The following is a 15,319-nucleotide window of genomic DNA, read 5'->3' as shown; positions in this document are numbered from 1 at the left end:
TTGAAAGATCCAAGAATTGAGGTACATTTCAACAAACAGCTTCCCATCTGGTAAATGAGAAGTTTTGTTTATAACCAGGTATTCAAATAAGTGGTGTGAAATGACATTCAAATTATTTTGTCTCATTACATGTCTAAAGGACTGAGCAAAAACACAACCCTCCCTCCAATTCACTCTCCATACTGCAGCCAGGTCAGGAAACTCATCTGCCTTAAATTCTTCAACAGGCCCAAAGTCCCCACCTTGGCTAATGAGGCCCTCTATGAACTGGCCCCTGTCTTCCTTCTTCAAATTGTCTCTCAACAATCCCCTTCCTTTCCTAAACTCCATCAAACTGGATCTTTCAGTTCATTAAATGTATCCTTAAGTCAGCACTCAACTCAAGCAAAATCCATAGGTAGGACATGTTAAAAAAAACTAAGTCAATTTTAATACACAGCTTACTACCAGCTAGCTGCTTTTCATCTACCAGACCCCAAGCAAGTTTCTTGAAGTCAGCAGTTGGGGTTTAGGATAGAAACAGGGACAGCCATTGTGAGGATCTGCTTCAGTGTTTCAGTCCAAAAGGCTCACCTAGTGGTTTTTTCCTCTGGCACCATGTTTGGATTTTCTGCAAGAGCCAGACCAATCTGGGAATACCCAAAGGAATTCAGAACTGCTGAACTGACAGACCTGTTTCCTCTGGTCTGAGGGTTAAATAATTCCCCGCTTCTCTCTCCACCACCCGTCTAGCTAACATTGCCTCACCAATTGCCAGGGAGTTTCTCCGTTTTGAGTTATGTTATCCGTCTCACATGGGAAGCCTGAGTTGGTCCAAAGTTCAGGTGATTTTGTGCGTCATAAGGTTGTGAGATGTTCCAAATGCCCCAAGCCAAACCAAAGGGGAGATGCTTTTAAATTTCATTTTACATCTTCAGATCCTCTCACTTTTGTTTAAAGCAGCATTTTGGCAAAGCATCCTCTTTTTTTTAAGAGTTGATCTACCCATTTATGAGCATATGAGTCAATCAGCTAACATTTACAGAGCCTTAAATGTGCTTAGTTCATTGGTGAGAGCTTTGGGGTGTAAAACAAGTGTGCTCACAAGGCTTGAATCTGTGTGGAGAGATAAAGCTTTAATTGATGAAATAATAAAGTGCTAAAATCTGCATACTTGCCATAAGTTCTTTAATTCAGAGTGAGATAGACTGCTATGGAGAGAAAGTTTTAGTGAAGACTCTACAGAGAAAGTGATATTTTTGTGGCAAATTGAAGGATGGGTAAGATTAAGTATAGGGTCATCTGGAGGTTGCTGCCCAGGTGGCAGCCAAGGTGGACCTGTATGGGCACAAAGGCACAGAGGCAGGAAAGATAATACCAACTAGGCCTATCCCTGCTACCTGTGCTCCAGAAAGCACTGCCTTCCACAGTTGTTCTCAAACCTTAGTGTGCATCAGAATCTCCTGGAGAGGGCTTGTTAAAACACAGATTTCTGGGGCCCATTCCCAGAATTTCTGATGGGGTAAGACCTGGGAATTTGCATTTTTAACAAGTTCTCAGGGCTTCCCTGATGGCACAGTGGTTAAGAAGCCGCCTGCCAATGCAGGGCACACGGGTTCAAGCCCTGGTCTGGGAAGATCCCACATGCCGCAGAGCAACTAAGCCCGTGTGCCACAACTACTGAGCCTGCTCTCTAGAGCCCGCAAGCCACAACTACTGAGCCTGCATGCCACAACTACTGAAGCCCGCACTCCTAGAGCCCGTGCTCTGCAACAAGAGAAGCCCCCACTGGTCGCAACTAGAGAAAGCCTGCACGCAGCAACAAAGACCCAAATGCAGCCAAAAATAAATATATAAAATAAATTTATTTTAAAAAACCCCAAAACAAGTTCTCAGGTGATGCTGATGCTGTTGGTCCAGGGCCCAAGCTTTGGAAACCTTTGCTCTGGACTATGATGATGGTTCACCACTCAGTACATTTCATCTGGAAATGATGCTGCAAATCGTCTCTCTCAGTGATACTCTTTGTTCTGCTTTCTTCCACGCTAAAGCATATGGTCTTCTCATTCACACCTTTACATTTCTCAATCTCATCTTTCCTTCCCAGTGCCACCCTAGTCCCACAACCCTTATCTCCACAATCAGATTGAGTGTGGTCATTTCCTGCCCTTTTTTTGTTGTAGTTGTAAGCTGATATCAGATGCTGTGACCTTTAGCCAGTCTAAACCTTGAGACTTTAGAAGGAAAAAGTGAATAATGTTATCAGTGTTCAGTTTCTACCTTATTTCCTTATCTCTTGCAGTTTCATTGGTAAATTAATGTGGTGATGTGGGGGACCTGATTTTAATTTTCTATTCAACACTGATTATAATTTCCCAAGTAGAAGTTTATTTGCCTTGGAATTATTTCTCTTTGATAAACTGATTACCCAAGTAGGTAGCAGTGTGACTGTTAGAGTGGTTCTGATAATTGCATGTTGATTTAAGGCTTTACATATTAAATAATTAGATTATGGTTGACCTTTGACAGAAGCTTTGAGTTCCTTTCATTTTATCAGCAATCATAGTACATGGCAAATTAGTAGCCAAAACACATTGTAACTTCTCTCCATGAATAATGAAAGAAGTTAATAGCACATAGTAGGCACTCATGTATTTGTTGAATGAACAAATAAATGCATTAAAAATGCATAAATAATTTTTATTTGCTCCATGAAGCTAAAACAGACATAGTTCCATGAAATATACACAGGGTTATTTTGTATCAGTTTTAAATTTGGCAGGTTACCAAATGTTAATTTGCTTTTAGCTAGTAGAGATTAAATGTAATTCCTTCCCTGAGCAGCCCTAGAGTAAGCAAGCATGAAAGCATTTTCACAGTAATCTGGGAGGAATTGACATTTAAAGGAGTTAGCATTACATCTGTACTTTAAAGCTATTAATTTCATAGATAAATTAACTTCATTACTCCATCTTTATCTTGCATTTTGAAAGGACTCCATCAGCTGGACGATTGACAGCCGAGGGTCAGTTGAAACTGCTGTTATCCCAGCCAGGCTGTAATTGGAACCTGCTTCTGGAAACCCTACTGCATCATGATGGTCTTTTACTGAGAATCTTGCTAAAGAGCTCAAGTGAGTATTTGTAGTTATGAGAATGTCCTGAAAAAACCCAGTCATTGCTCAAGTTGAATGGAATTTTTTTTCCTACTTGAATGTTGGCAGAGGGATGAAACCAACTGCATTATATCAATAGTCAGTGGGGTTAGCAGCAGGCAAAATATTGAGTAACTTTATAAACCTATTGGAAAGATTTTTTCCAGGGATTCTGAATGAGAGCAAAAAATATTTTTATATAATACTGTCCTATCATAAACTATCATAATATAGAAATATATCAATATATGGGGTTTGAAATGCCTAAGAATATTATGGGAACACAGTTATATGTCCAAGACAGAAGTATCAATTAGACCTGAGAGAGCGAGAGAGAGAGAAAGGGAGAGAGAGATTGCTTTAGAGCCACATTAGACATTTCAGTGGCTCATGAAGAATGCTTATATAACTTATGAACAAGCAAGCATGGATTACAGCCATATCACTGAGGCATGGAGAAGTAATCATGAGAAAATTATGAATGGAAATTGAGGAGTAGTAGAAGACCATACTTCTCTTAGACTTTCTTTCTTCCCCTAAGTACTATTTTAGAAAATGGTAAGTAATGTTATGCCAGTCTCATAGTATATCCTACTGCTCTCCTGCTACCTCTATAAAGAGTTTTCTAACCATCTTCACGTACCCCTACACATTTCTTCTGTTCTATACTATATGTGTAGCCAGATTAATTTTTATCAATCACTAGTTTCAGTATAGTCTTCTCTAATCAAAATCTTTTTTCTCTAGTTCCCCATCAACCTACAGGAAAATATCCCTGTCCTTTGGCCATTCAAATATGGCCCCAGACTAGTTTTGTAAGCTTTTTCCCCACTATTCTCTTGTGTATGTGTGTGCACACACGCGCAATCACACACAAACACACATACACACCCATTTCAGCCATTGTCCCCAAAGCCCCATGCACATGCTCCTTCCACACCTTGGCTCACCCATTTTTCCTCCTTGAAAGACCCTCCATAGACAACCCAGCCTCCACCAATGGGCAAAGGCCACTGATGTTCCAGATCTCTGAACACTGTAGCTCACACTGATGTCTCCCTCCCTCCCCTGAACTTCACAGTGTCTGTTATGGTGGCTGCTGCCCTTAGCTTACTCTGCCTCATATTGTTATTATATTTGTATATGAATGAGGCAAATGTTACCAGGCCCGACCAGCCTGTTGGTATACAAATGAGGTTCGTAGCATTCCCAGTCCAGATTGTTCCAGTCATTTCTGGAATTTTTGGTTTCTCAGATCTGCTCATGACCAGTTCCCCATATTCTTCTCTTCTGTACACCTTGATGTTTGCTTCCCAAAAGCCACTTAGGGGAAGTGCCTCACTACTGAACCCTTTGCTTCTCTCCTGGTGCTCTCAAATTCATAAAATCTTGTGGTTCCAAAGGTCACTACAACTCCTCCAGTGTCACTGTGTTCCAAGGAGAAGTTCAGAGGTTACCTCTCCTCGAAACCCTGAATCTGTCTTTATTCTCTTAGCCCCCAAGCCGTACTCTGTGGGCCTTAAATCTTACAGAGTTGAACTGAAAACATTATCTTTACCTTCAATATCTATAACTCCACTCTCCTAAAGGGAAAACAGGTGCTAGGGAAACTAATTGCTCAATTAGCCAACATATATTGTTTACTTATTAGGTGTCAGGCACCGTGATTCTTAAAACCTTATAAAGTAAATATAATTATTTTCATCATGTTAAAAATAACATTAGAGTTTAAGATAATGTTATTTGCCAAGAGACACATGTAGCTGATAAATGGTGGGTAGCCCAGGATTCTGAACCCAGCTGGAGCTTTCTTTCCCTTATCCTTCTATACAAATACTCTTGCAAATTAAATCCTGGAGTGGACCAGGGGTATCTGCAAAAACTATAATCTGTCCACTCTCAGGTTGAATCAACCAGGACACCCCAGTGCACATGCATTTAACTGTTCTTTCCAGCTATTAGTGGAAATTAGTGGAAATTAGTGTTGATCATAGATTTTTATTTTTATATTCCGCCTCAAGCTAACACAGTGCTTTTTACAGAAAAAGTCCAGTGATTGGCCAGTGATCCATTAGAATATAAAATATGGAGCTTCCATTAAACTTTATAATCTGAGCTTTTAGGCAAGATGACTACACAACACAGATAGTATCTGACATGGCTGGAGAGTTACTCTAATATAACTCATGAAACTCATGGGCATGGTCCCAGAAGAGAAATGGTTTCCTCTTGATAGAGTTATATAGAACAGCCTGGAAAAACAATTGCGATCAAACATTGGACTATACTGATATAGCCACTAAGTACAGGAATAGCAACTGTGGTTAAACGAATATTTAACCATGTTTTCTTACAAAAAAATTCCACATTTACTTACCAAAAATATTACATCTACCTTTTGTACGTATAACATGATATTGTTTTTGAGGGACTTAACAGGTTACTAAAGGTACTATATTGTATCTCCTTCAGTTCTGGTTCTTACGGAATACAGAAGTGTATTTACCCAACCTGCTCAAATATCTATCAGTTTTTGCAAAGGTTGTTAGGTGTTTGATCAGGGTTACATAACTGCCTTGGTATTGTCTTGTATTGAATTTTATTAGCTACTTCAAATATTGTAAGGATGAAGTGACAGAATTTACTAATCGATTGATTGACTGACTGACTTATTAAGCTGCAGTAGAAACCTTGTCACTTTAATTTAGAAACAGTATATTCAGGGAATCTTATTAACTAGACCAAGATGGAAATTATTATGCACCTAAAATACACACATAATATTTTTTCAGAGATTTTGTTTTCATTGAACACCACTTGGTAATTTAGAAGTTTGATCATATTTTTAGGAAAGCAAAATTTTAGAGTAAAATATGCTGATTAGGTGTTTCAAGCATCATAACTATTGGGCTTTTTATGTGAGAGTTTTCCTTTATAAATAGTGTCTTTTTGGTCTAATTGATAAAATTTAACTTTTGTTAAATTGGCTCAGGAATAAGAATAGAGATTTTAAATACTTATTTTTATTTATTTATTTATTTGGCTGCATTGGGTCTTATTTGTGGCACATGGGATCTTCGTTGCTGCATGTAGGATCTTTGTTGCAGCATGCAGGCTCTTAGTTGCGGCGTGTGGGGTCTTTAGTTGCGGCATGCATGCGGGATCTAGTTCCTTGACCAGGGATCGAACCCAGGCCCCCTGCATTGGGAGCACGGAGTCATAGCCACTGGACAACCAGGGAAGTCCCTAAATACATATTTTTATTGTACATATTTTAAAACAAGGTCCTCTTCATCCAATAAGCAATTATTAAATTCTGTTAGGTAGAGAATTTTTGATAGACAACCATATATTATAAAGATTAAAATATATGAGGTTTTATCTCTTTTATATCTGTAGCTTTTGGTCTTGCTCTATGAAAATGATTTATCAGAATTTCTATTTATTTTAAAAAGAATCAGCTGAGCATATATGGAAATAACTTTCTTGTAATATGAGATACAACTTCACTGAAGATCAGAAAATAGTAAAATTTAATAAATGAATGAATAGTAAAATTTTAATTTATTCATTAATAATAAAAAAGTCATAGGCTGCAAGCTTCTAGGAAGCTTGGATAAAGTTCAATGGGCATGAGAAGGTAATGTTTGTTGGTTTTATTTTTAAGATGGGCCATCCTAAATTTGAAGGAAAAAAAACCTCTCAACTACAAATGTTTATAGAAGATTTTAAATTTGTAAGACACTATTTTGGATTAGTGACGTTAAAAACCCAGGGCAATTGTTTTGACATTACCTCACTGAGGCCACATGGCCTTAACCAGTTTCTTACTTGTGGCATCAAAAGAACAAATATTTGGCAATTTCCCAATTGCTAGCAGGTAGCCTTTTCCTGCTAGTGACATTTGAATGAAGTGTAACTAACTTTCTTTCCTTTGCCCATTGCCTCAAGAATGATTCTCAGTGAAACTTCTTGGCTTCTGGTGATTTTCAGTAATAACATAACAACCACAACCAACTAGCAAACACATGATATTTAACATGTTCTAGACACGGCTTCTAAGTCTTTAAATGTGTTCACTCACTGAATCCTCAAAACAAACTGTGTGGTAGGTACAATTATCATCTCCATTTTACAGATGAGGAAAGTGAGACACAGAGAAATCAAGTCGTTTGTCCAAGTCAACAGCCAATAATCAGCAAAGCAGGATTTGATTCAGACAGCCGGTGTGCAGGGACGGTGCTTTCACCCACCAAACCTGTACGGCATCCTGGCAGAGCCACAGAAAATTTACAAAATTGCAGGGTTGCACAATTTATGAGAACTATCAGGAACCTCTGTCGTGGATAATTTTGCTAGTACAATCTGTACTTTTCAACCTTGTAACAGAGTGCCAAAAGATAGTCAAGAAACTGACCTACAGAAAATTCTAAATAAATGGCTGCCACCACTACAAAGGCGTGGTTGACTTAAAATGAATTAATCAATTCAAATTCTCTGACTTTATGGTTAATGCTTTCTTGATCTTTTGGGTAATGAGGAATATTGTGGCAGAAGCTTGGTGTTTTATTGAACATTATGTGTGTGTGAGTTTCATTTTATAAGTATTTATGACCAAAGTGCTGCTTCATGACTGTCTTGAAGGAAGTGACCAAAAGTAAAAATATGCTCCCTCTTGGTACCCTTAGTGCACCTAACTTCAATGTCCTTGGCTGCTTTCACTAGTGACAACATCTGTATTCTTACTTGTTCAGTATTTTTTTCTTTGCTGAATTTGTACCCTGTTCTTACCGAGAACAGTAGAATCATATTTGTGTGTTCTTGCCTTAGTCTTTCCAACCAAGGATCCTATCTGCGAATGATGACAGACTAGCCTAGAATATCAGTGGTCTCCATAGAATTCAGTCCCAGAAACAATTATCATCTAGGGTCTGTGCTGAGTCTCCATGAGGGTAGGGTGGTTGTAGGGTATGATTATGTAAAGCAAGGCTTCTGGACTTTACAGTGCAAAAACATTATCTGGGGAGCTGGTTAAAACTGCAGATTCTGATTCAGTAGGTCTTGGGTGGGACCTGAGATTCTGCATTTCTAACAAGCTCCCAGGGAATGCTGCTCCTGATGCTGCTATCCCCTGGACCACCTTTTGAGTAACAAGGCCATCGAACAAGGTATCTGTTACTATAGATGGCAAAAAATTGGGGTATGTGATTTGTCTTTCCAATGTATTATGCTTTTAAAGAGACATAATTTTTTTTTACCCCCCTCCGGTACGCGGGCCTCTCACTGTTGTGGCCTCTCCCGTTGCGGAGCACAGGCTCCGGACGCGCAGGCTCAGCGGCCATGGCTCACTGGTCCAGCCGGTCCGCGGCATGCGGGATCTTCCCGGACCGGGGCACGAACCCGTGTCCCCTGCATCGGCAGGCGGACTCTCAACCACTGCGCCACCAGGGAAGCCCTAAAGAGACACAATTTACTTAAGATTATTTATAATCCATTTTGTCAGAACGTTCACAGAAGTCAGAAAGCTTGGTCTTATTCAAATACAGAACTGATTATGTCACTCCCCTGCTAAAAACCTTTAGTGGCTGCCCACTACTTATAGAGTACAGACCCTAATCCTTAAGACACAAGCAATGTCCATTGTGCTCTGGCAATGGCTGACTTGTCCAGCATCGGGTCCATGCAAGCTTAACATGCATATTCTGGTCTAGGTTGTGCATCTTAGATTTGTATATTTATAATAGCAAAAGCAAGATACTTTCTCAAGAAGTATCTTGAGAAAAGAGGCAGATGCTCCAACACCAGTGACCTTTCAATTAATTGGCCCAAATTCCACGTTCTCTCCTGTTACAGAACCCTTGAAATGTTATTTTTTTGAGCCTAGAATCTTCTTCCTTTTCATTTTCCTGGCAACTGATAATCATCTTTTAGCTTCAGTATTACTTCCTAGGAAGTCATCTTTGATCATCCCATAATGTCCCACCATAATTCCTTTCGTAACACTCGTCACAATTTTAAGTGAAAGGTTAAATGACATAATTGAGTATTTAATCCCTGTGTCAGCCATTGCAAGCTCCAGAAGGGCAGGGACAGCTCATCATTGTTCCCCAGTACTTGGCTTGGTTCTCGACACTTGAGACTGGTACTGATCACATAGAAGGTGCATAAAAACTATTTGTGAATGAATGAAATTTCCAAGAAAAAATTCTACTTCATTCATTAGTGTTGTGATCTGTCTAAACTTCAGTCTCCCCATTTCTAAATTAGGGTACTAATAATGACCTTACGTGTTTATTTTGAGGTTTAAAAAAGTAAATAGGGACTACCCTGGTGGCGCAGTGGATAAGACTTCACGCTCCCAATGCAGAGGGCCCGTGTTCGATACCTGAACTAGATCCCACACGCATGCCGCAACTAAGAGTTCGCATGCTGCAACTAAGGAGCCCACCTGCTGCAACTAAGGAGCCACCTGCCACAACTAAGACCCAGCACAACCAAATAAATAAATTAAAAAAAAAACCTAATTAAAAAAAGTAAATAAACGTAAAGCACCGTTTTTTGAAACCTAGTAGATACTTAATTTTTATTAGATTCTTTTCTTCTTTTACACTGTCTGGAAAAATATGCTTGATATATTTTTCTTCTCTCATCACTCCTCCTGTGCTCTCCATGCAGTGGTCTCTCCCTCAGCTTCTCAGTAACTCTTCCCTCCATCCAAGCATAAATTTGTCTCCAGGAGGTGGGTTTCCCCTTTGACATCTTTGGCCTGAAAAGATGTTGCCTTAGCAGCTCTCATGGGTGTGAAGATGAGAACTGGACCAAATAAATATTCCCAAGTTTTATATATTATAGCACTTCTTGAGAACCTTTGTATATAGCTTGAGAGATTGGTAATATGAATTTTGCTGTGATGCTTCACCTACACAGAATCAGATCTAATTTGGCTTGACAGTAGCTGAAATTTTTATATTCTATCTCTTCCTGGCACCTAGAAAATGTCTAATATATCTATAGGAACATGTTTCTTCTTCAGTAGTTCATGTGCTTCTAGTGTTAGCATGTAAATGATTTGGCATTATATTACGAGTGATACTATTATCATGAATTTATGTAACATCTTTTCCCCAACAACTCAAAGTGATTTAACATATTATTTCATTTCTGACCCTTGGATCATTAGGACTTTTGCAAATGAGGAAACTTAGATACAGAGAAATTGAGCGAATTGCGTACTTGGTGTTTAAGTGGTCCTTGTTAGAAGAATGAAGAGCTATTATTTCATGAAAGTATATCTATTGTTTTTAAATAAATTCTAAAATGAAAACATGAGACTTTGTGGAGACATTTATTCCTAGAAATAAGAAATAATATCCTTCTGAATTAATTTCTAAAAATGTTGGGTGATGATTTTATAAACACATTCTCTATTCAACTAATATTTAATGGGCATCAACTAGGTACAAGACACTGTTCTCAGCTGGAGATATAGTGGTAAACATGACGCCATATTGCCTTCATATTCTGGGGGATTCATTGCTGGGGAAACATGGGGAGGACAGACCTTATAAAGTAAAAAATATATATAAAAATTAGATAAGTTCAGTTGCTAATAAGTACCATGAGGTGCTTTTCTAAAACAGAGTGACTGATAAGAGAGTGATGGATTGGGTGATGAAGAAGTGCTGCTTGGAGAGCTAACACCTACTTTTGCTTGTGAGTTATTTGGGAATAGACGGAAGATGTCCTTATGTAGTATTAGATGTTTGGAATATATGTATGCTTTCTTCAGTATTCTAGAATAGAAGTCAGCAAACATTTTCTATAGAGGGCCAGATGGACTATAGATAGAGGACTTTGTAGGCCACACAGTCTCTATCACAACTACCGACCTCTACCATTATAGCAGGTACAGACCATACATAAGCAAATCACATGGCTGTGCTGGGGAGGAAAAAGTTTTCCTCAGCTTTCTTATAGTCACTGGCTGGGTTTGAAAATTAAACTGACAAAGATAGAGTAACAGGATAAAAGCATACAAATCTATTTAATATAAGTTCTACATGACACAAGAGACTTCATAAGGAAATGAAGATCCAAAGAAACAGAAAATATCTTTATGCTAGGTTTAATGAAGAATGGACAGTTGTGGAGAAATATGATAGGTCAAGGAGTATAAGGTTAAGTGTAACAAATTGGGGGAAACTTAGCAAGGCTTATTTGCTAGGATTCTTCTCAGTATCGTTTTGACTTCAGAGATAAGGGTGCACCTTTCCTCCTGGTATAGGGCGGGCATCTCTGATGTGAGGGTTTCATGACCTGTTTCAGGGGAGAAGGGCAGGGGGAATTTCAGAGCGACTTTCCTGTTTCTGCTCTTTTCTCAAGCTCCTTCAGCTTATATGCCAAGGTGCCATATTTTGGGGTAGCATTCCCGAGCCCCATCACCAGTATTCCAATGGAACTTTATTTATGCACACTGAAATTTGAATTTCACATAATTTTTGTTTGTCAGAAATCATATTCTACTTTTGATGTTTTTCAGAGATTTGAAAATGTAAAAACCATTCTTAGCTGTGGACCTTACTGAAACAGGCATCAGGCTGGACATGTCTCCTGGGCTATAGTTGCCAACCCTTGTTCTAGAATATTGTGCAGCACCCAAGTGCCCACAGTGGCTTTATCACTTCTCTGCAAGGTGGTCATTTGGCATGAGGACCTGCACATGGTGCTTTTTTCAGAGACCATGGGAGAGAAGTTAAACAGCCCATTCTGTTTAACTTAAGAAGTTAGAGGGACCATTCCTGCTGGACATATAGGCTTGGTGTCTGCCTTACAGAAGGAATTTCTCTTTGAAATAGCTTTAACTCAGTTTCACATTCTGTGGACTTTGTGCTTATTCAGGAGCACAGATGGAGCTCAAAACTTGCCTCTCACTCCTAGGGCTGCCAGTTGCAGAATTTGGACCAATAGTGCACTTATGCTTAGTGGTCTTTTTTTGGCACAGGCTGCTTCAATGGAGAGTGCCCACTGAAGAGTGAAAAGTGCTAAGATGTTAAGTAAAAACCAGGCCATGCCTTGCTTAAATAAACTTGGTATGTCTAACTTGGAGAAGAAAAGAACTAGAGGAGGCAGGATAGCGATCTTCAAATATGTTAAGTCTTCACGTAAAAAAGAAAAAAATAATAGGCTGTGCAGTTCAACACGTGGACATGCTTGGGAATAAGTTAAAAGGAAATGGATTTTGGCTGTCAGTCTGTCAGTCAAAAACCCTGAATTGTCATCCATAATGATAACTGAGGAAGTGCTCTTCTTTTCTCTATTCACTAAAGAGACTTGCCCAGATTTCTGTAGTCCTTTCACATAAGTGCTCTCTCTATATTTTTAAAATGCAAAACAGTTTGGTAACTTGAGCTGTCCAGCAGAGGGACGGCTGCCTTGAATGGTGGTGGATATCCCACCCCTGAAAGTATTCAAAAGCAAGCTAGGTCACCATTGTCACAGATGCTGGAAGACGTTTTTATTTATTCAATCAGCAAAGATTTATTCATTTATTGACCAAATATTTACTGACTTCCCTGTGAGGTGCCTTCCAGCCATATAATCACATTATGTTTCTTAATCAGTTAGAACTTGATATAAATCTGTGGCGTAAGAGTCAAAGTTTTAAAGACCTATTTTGGCCGTGCTTTGTTAGTCTTGCCAGTGCCTACTGCTAAAGCAAAATTCCTCTTGCTCCACAAATGATGCTTTTGAATTAAAATTAAATCCAACTTTGGTGACCTGGTTAGTAATTTCTCTTCCAATTGACAATCTTCTTATGCAGAATAGCCCTTTGTGCTTCTACCTTGTACCTTTTCCATTTGAACTGCTCACTTTGATTTGCAAATCCAAAGGGCTTAAAGGTAATGTAAGAGACTCTTTGCAAACATGATTCCTAGATTCAGTTTTATTGAATAGTAGTCTTGCTAGACACAATACTAGAAAAGGGTTTCATGGTCAAAAATACTTAGAAACACTATGTGTATACTAAAATACCTTCGTAGAGAGTCACAGAGCTCATGAATAAAGGCTGTGAAAAATCCTGCAGAAAACAAAAGTGTTTACTATTGTTGGAGCCAGCACTTCCAGGACATATGTGCTACCCATTAACATCCCACGAAACACACTTTGGAAAATCTTGCCTTCTAAAAAGCATGAGGAAGAATCCTAGTAGATACAGGTCCATACAGCCAGAACTGTTTCAAAGAGGTTTGCCTATCTATGTTTACTAATATGTAAATAACACAAAATAATTTTTCAACATACAGAATTGCCTGTGTATGCCATGTACTGATGATCGGTTTTCAAGGAACTAGAATCAATTGCTCAGCTATTAGTCTTTATTGAATGTAGCTATTTTCTCGATTATTCATAAAATGCTTTTTTTCTCCTTTATTCATTAAATGCTTTTTTTCTCCTTTATTCATTAAGGGTAAGCCTCTTTAAGATTTAGTTTCTTCATTTGCCAACCCCAGTTCTAGATGATAGAAGAGAGAGAGCTATAGAAAAGACAGCCCACAAGGCACCCTGAAACCAAGAAAGCATGGCTCTAAGGAAGTCAAGAGAGAAGAGAGTTTTCAAGGAGTAGGTGAAAAGAAAGGAAGCAGTGGATATAAGGAGGATGAGGTTTGCAGGGGAAAATGACATTTGAATACTATGACTAGGAGGTAAATGTCATTCCAAAAAAAAACCAATTACTAGATGGACCAAAACCCAACAAAACTACTCAAGAGATTTCTTTCTTTCTCCCTTCCTCCCTTCCTTCTTTCTTTAGTATTCAAACATTAGTTAAGCATGTAGCAGTGTTCCAGGTGCTGTGGGAAGATACCTAAAGACAAGATGCACATTCATAGAAAGTCCACTAAGGAAACAGTACTAGAGAGGTAATGAGGTCATATATGTGAAATTGTAGAAAGCTACGTGAAATTGAGGTATTTTGTATGAAGACCATCAATTACCACATACCAAATACCTGGTTTAGACTGAGTACTTTGCATTCAGAGGTTATTAACAATAAAATGTCAAAGCAGCCTTTGAGAAATTTGAGATTATAGTTTAATGCAAACAGCACAGGCAAATTCTTACTGCCTCTGTGATCTTGGGGCAAGTTACTTAATTTTTCTCAATTTCACTTTTTCATCTGTAAAGCTGGGATAACCAGCACCCATTCTGTAGAGTGTTAGGAGGATGAAATTACACTTAATGCAGCTCATGTGATGTTCAGCATAGTGTAATTTGTGGTTAGTAACTTTGTTTTTACAGAGTTGGTATAAATCTCAATTCACGAACTCAGATATACAAGGAATATCTAAGTCGCTTACTGTCTTCAAATCAATTTTAAGAGGATTCTGAGCGCCTCCTGCCTGGCTGGTAGGACATTTAACTGTAGCTATTCCTAGAGCTCCCACCCTTACCCCAGGGTCGTGCAGAAGTCCCTGTGAGACTGTTTTGATCATCAGTTATCTGGTCACCCTAGTTACTGCAGAAATACCCTTATCCCTGTCCAAATGCTCCTGCCAAGCACAGCAGCCAGGTGTGGCTTGTAACCTTTGAGACTGAGAACCTGTGTCAAGGATCCAGCTTCCCTCCGTGCCTCACCCTGACAAGCCTCCCTGAGCTCTGCCTTCCAGCAAAGCCCTTGCAACCCACAGATGTCTCTCTCCAGTCCCAGAGGTCTCCTCTCTCTGAGCCCTCATGACCCTTGCCTCTGTCCACCTGCCAGACACATATGATTCCACTTTGGTATCATAGTACCAATATATAGTACCAGTATTTTTTGGCCTTAAAAAATGGCTATTTCATTTAGTTCAAACTAATAACTATTCAATGGATTTAGCTTTTTTTTTCTTTTCTTTTTTTTTTTTTTTAAGTCTGGGTGGGCAACTGACTTCAGTCTATTTGTTGCTTTTCAAATAGCAAAAATCCCTGAGACAGGTAAACAGACTACTTTTTTCGAGGCAAGGGAAAATAGAAATAAAAAATATACACTGAAGTATTTTGACACATTTATATGGTAATAACAACAATGTTAATGCTAATAAAACTCATTATTTTTATTATAATATTCCTCATACCATCCCCCTTTCTCCATCTGTATTGTCAGTGCATGATTCATGGGGCCTTAGATTATTCAGGCTGTGTTGATTGTCT

The 15,319-nt window shown here is 38.8% G+C and overlaps 1 protein-coding gene across 1 annotated transcript in view; it reads left to right on the top strand.

Annotated features, from left to right (window-relative positions):
* The window catches only part of KIAA0825 (KIAA0825 ortholog), a 411,447-nt gene that overhangs the window by 165,264 nt on the left and 230,864 nt on the right, over positions 1 to 15,319 (top strand). Inside the window, exon 14 of the mRNA XM_029217064.1 lies at positions 2,973 to 3,112. Coding sequence (XP_029072897.1) covers positions 2,973 to 3,112 — 140 coding nt within the window. The remainder of the gene's footprint in view (positions 1 to 2,972; positions 3,113 to 15,319) is intronic.

Source organism: Monodon monoceros, unplaced genomic scaffold (assembly GCF_005190385.1).
Source record: "Monodon monoceros isolate NGI ecotype Baffin Bay Population unplaced genomic scaffold, NGI_Narwhal_1 Super_Scaffold_12, whole genome shotgun sequence".
Classification (NCBI taxonomy): Eukaryota; Metazoa; Chordata; class Mammalia; order Artiodactyla; family Monodontidae; genus Monodon; species Monodon monoceros.
Note: the sequence above shows the minus strand (reverse complement) of the source record. Positions and strands in the feature narration are given on the sequence as shown.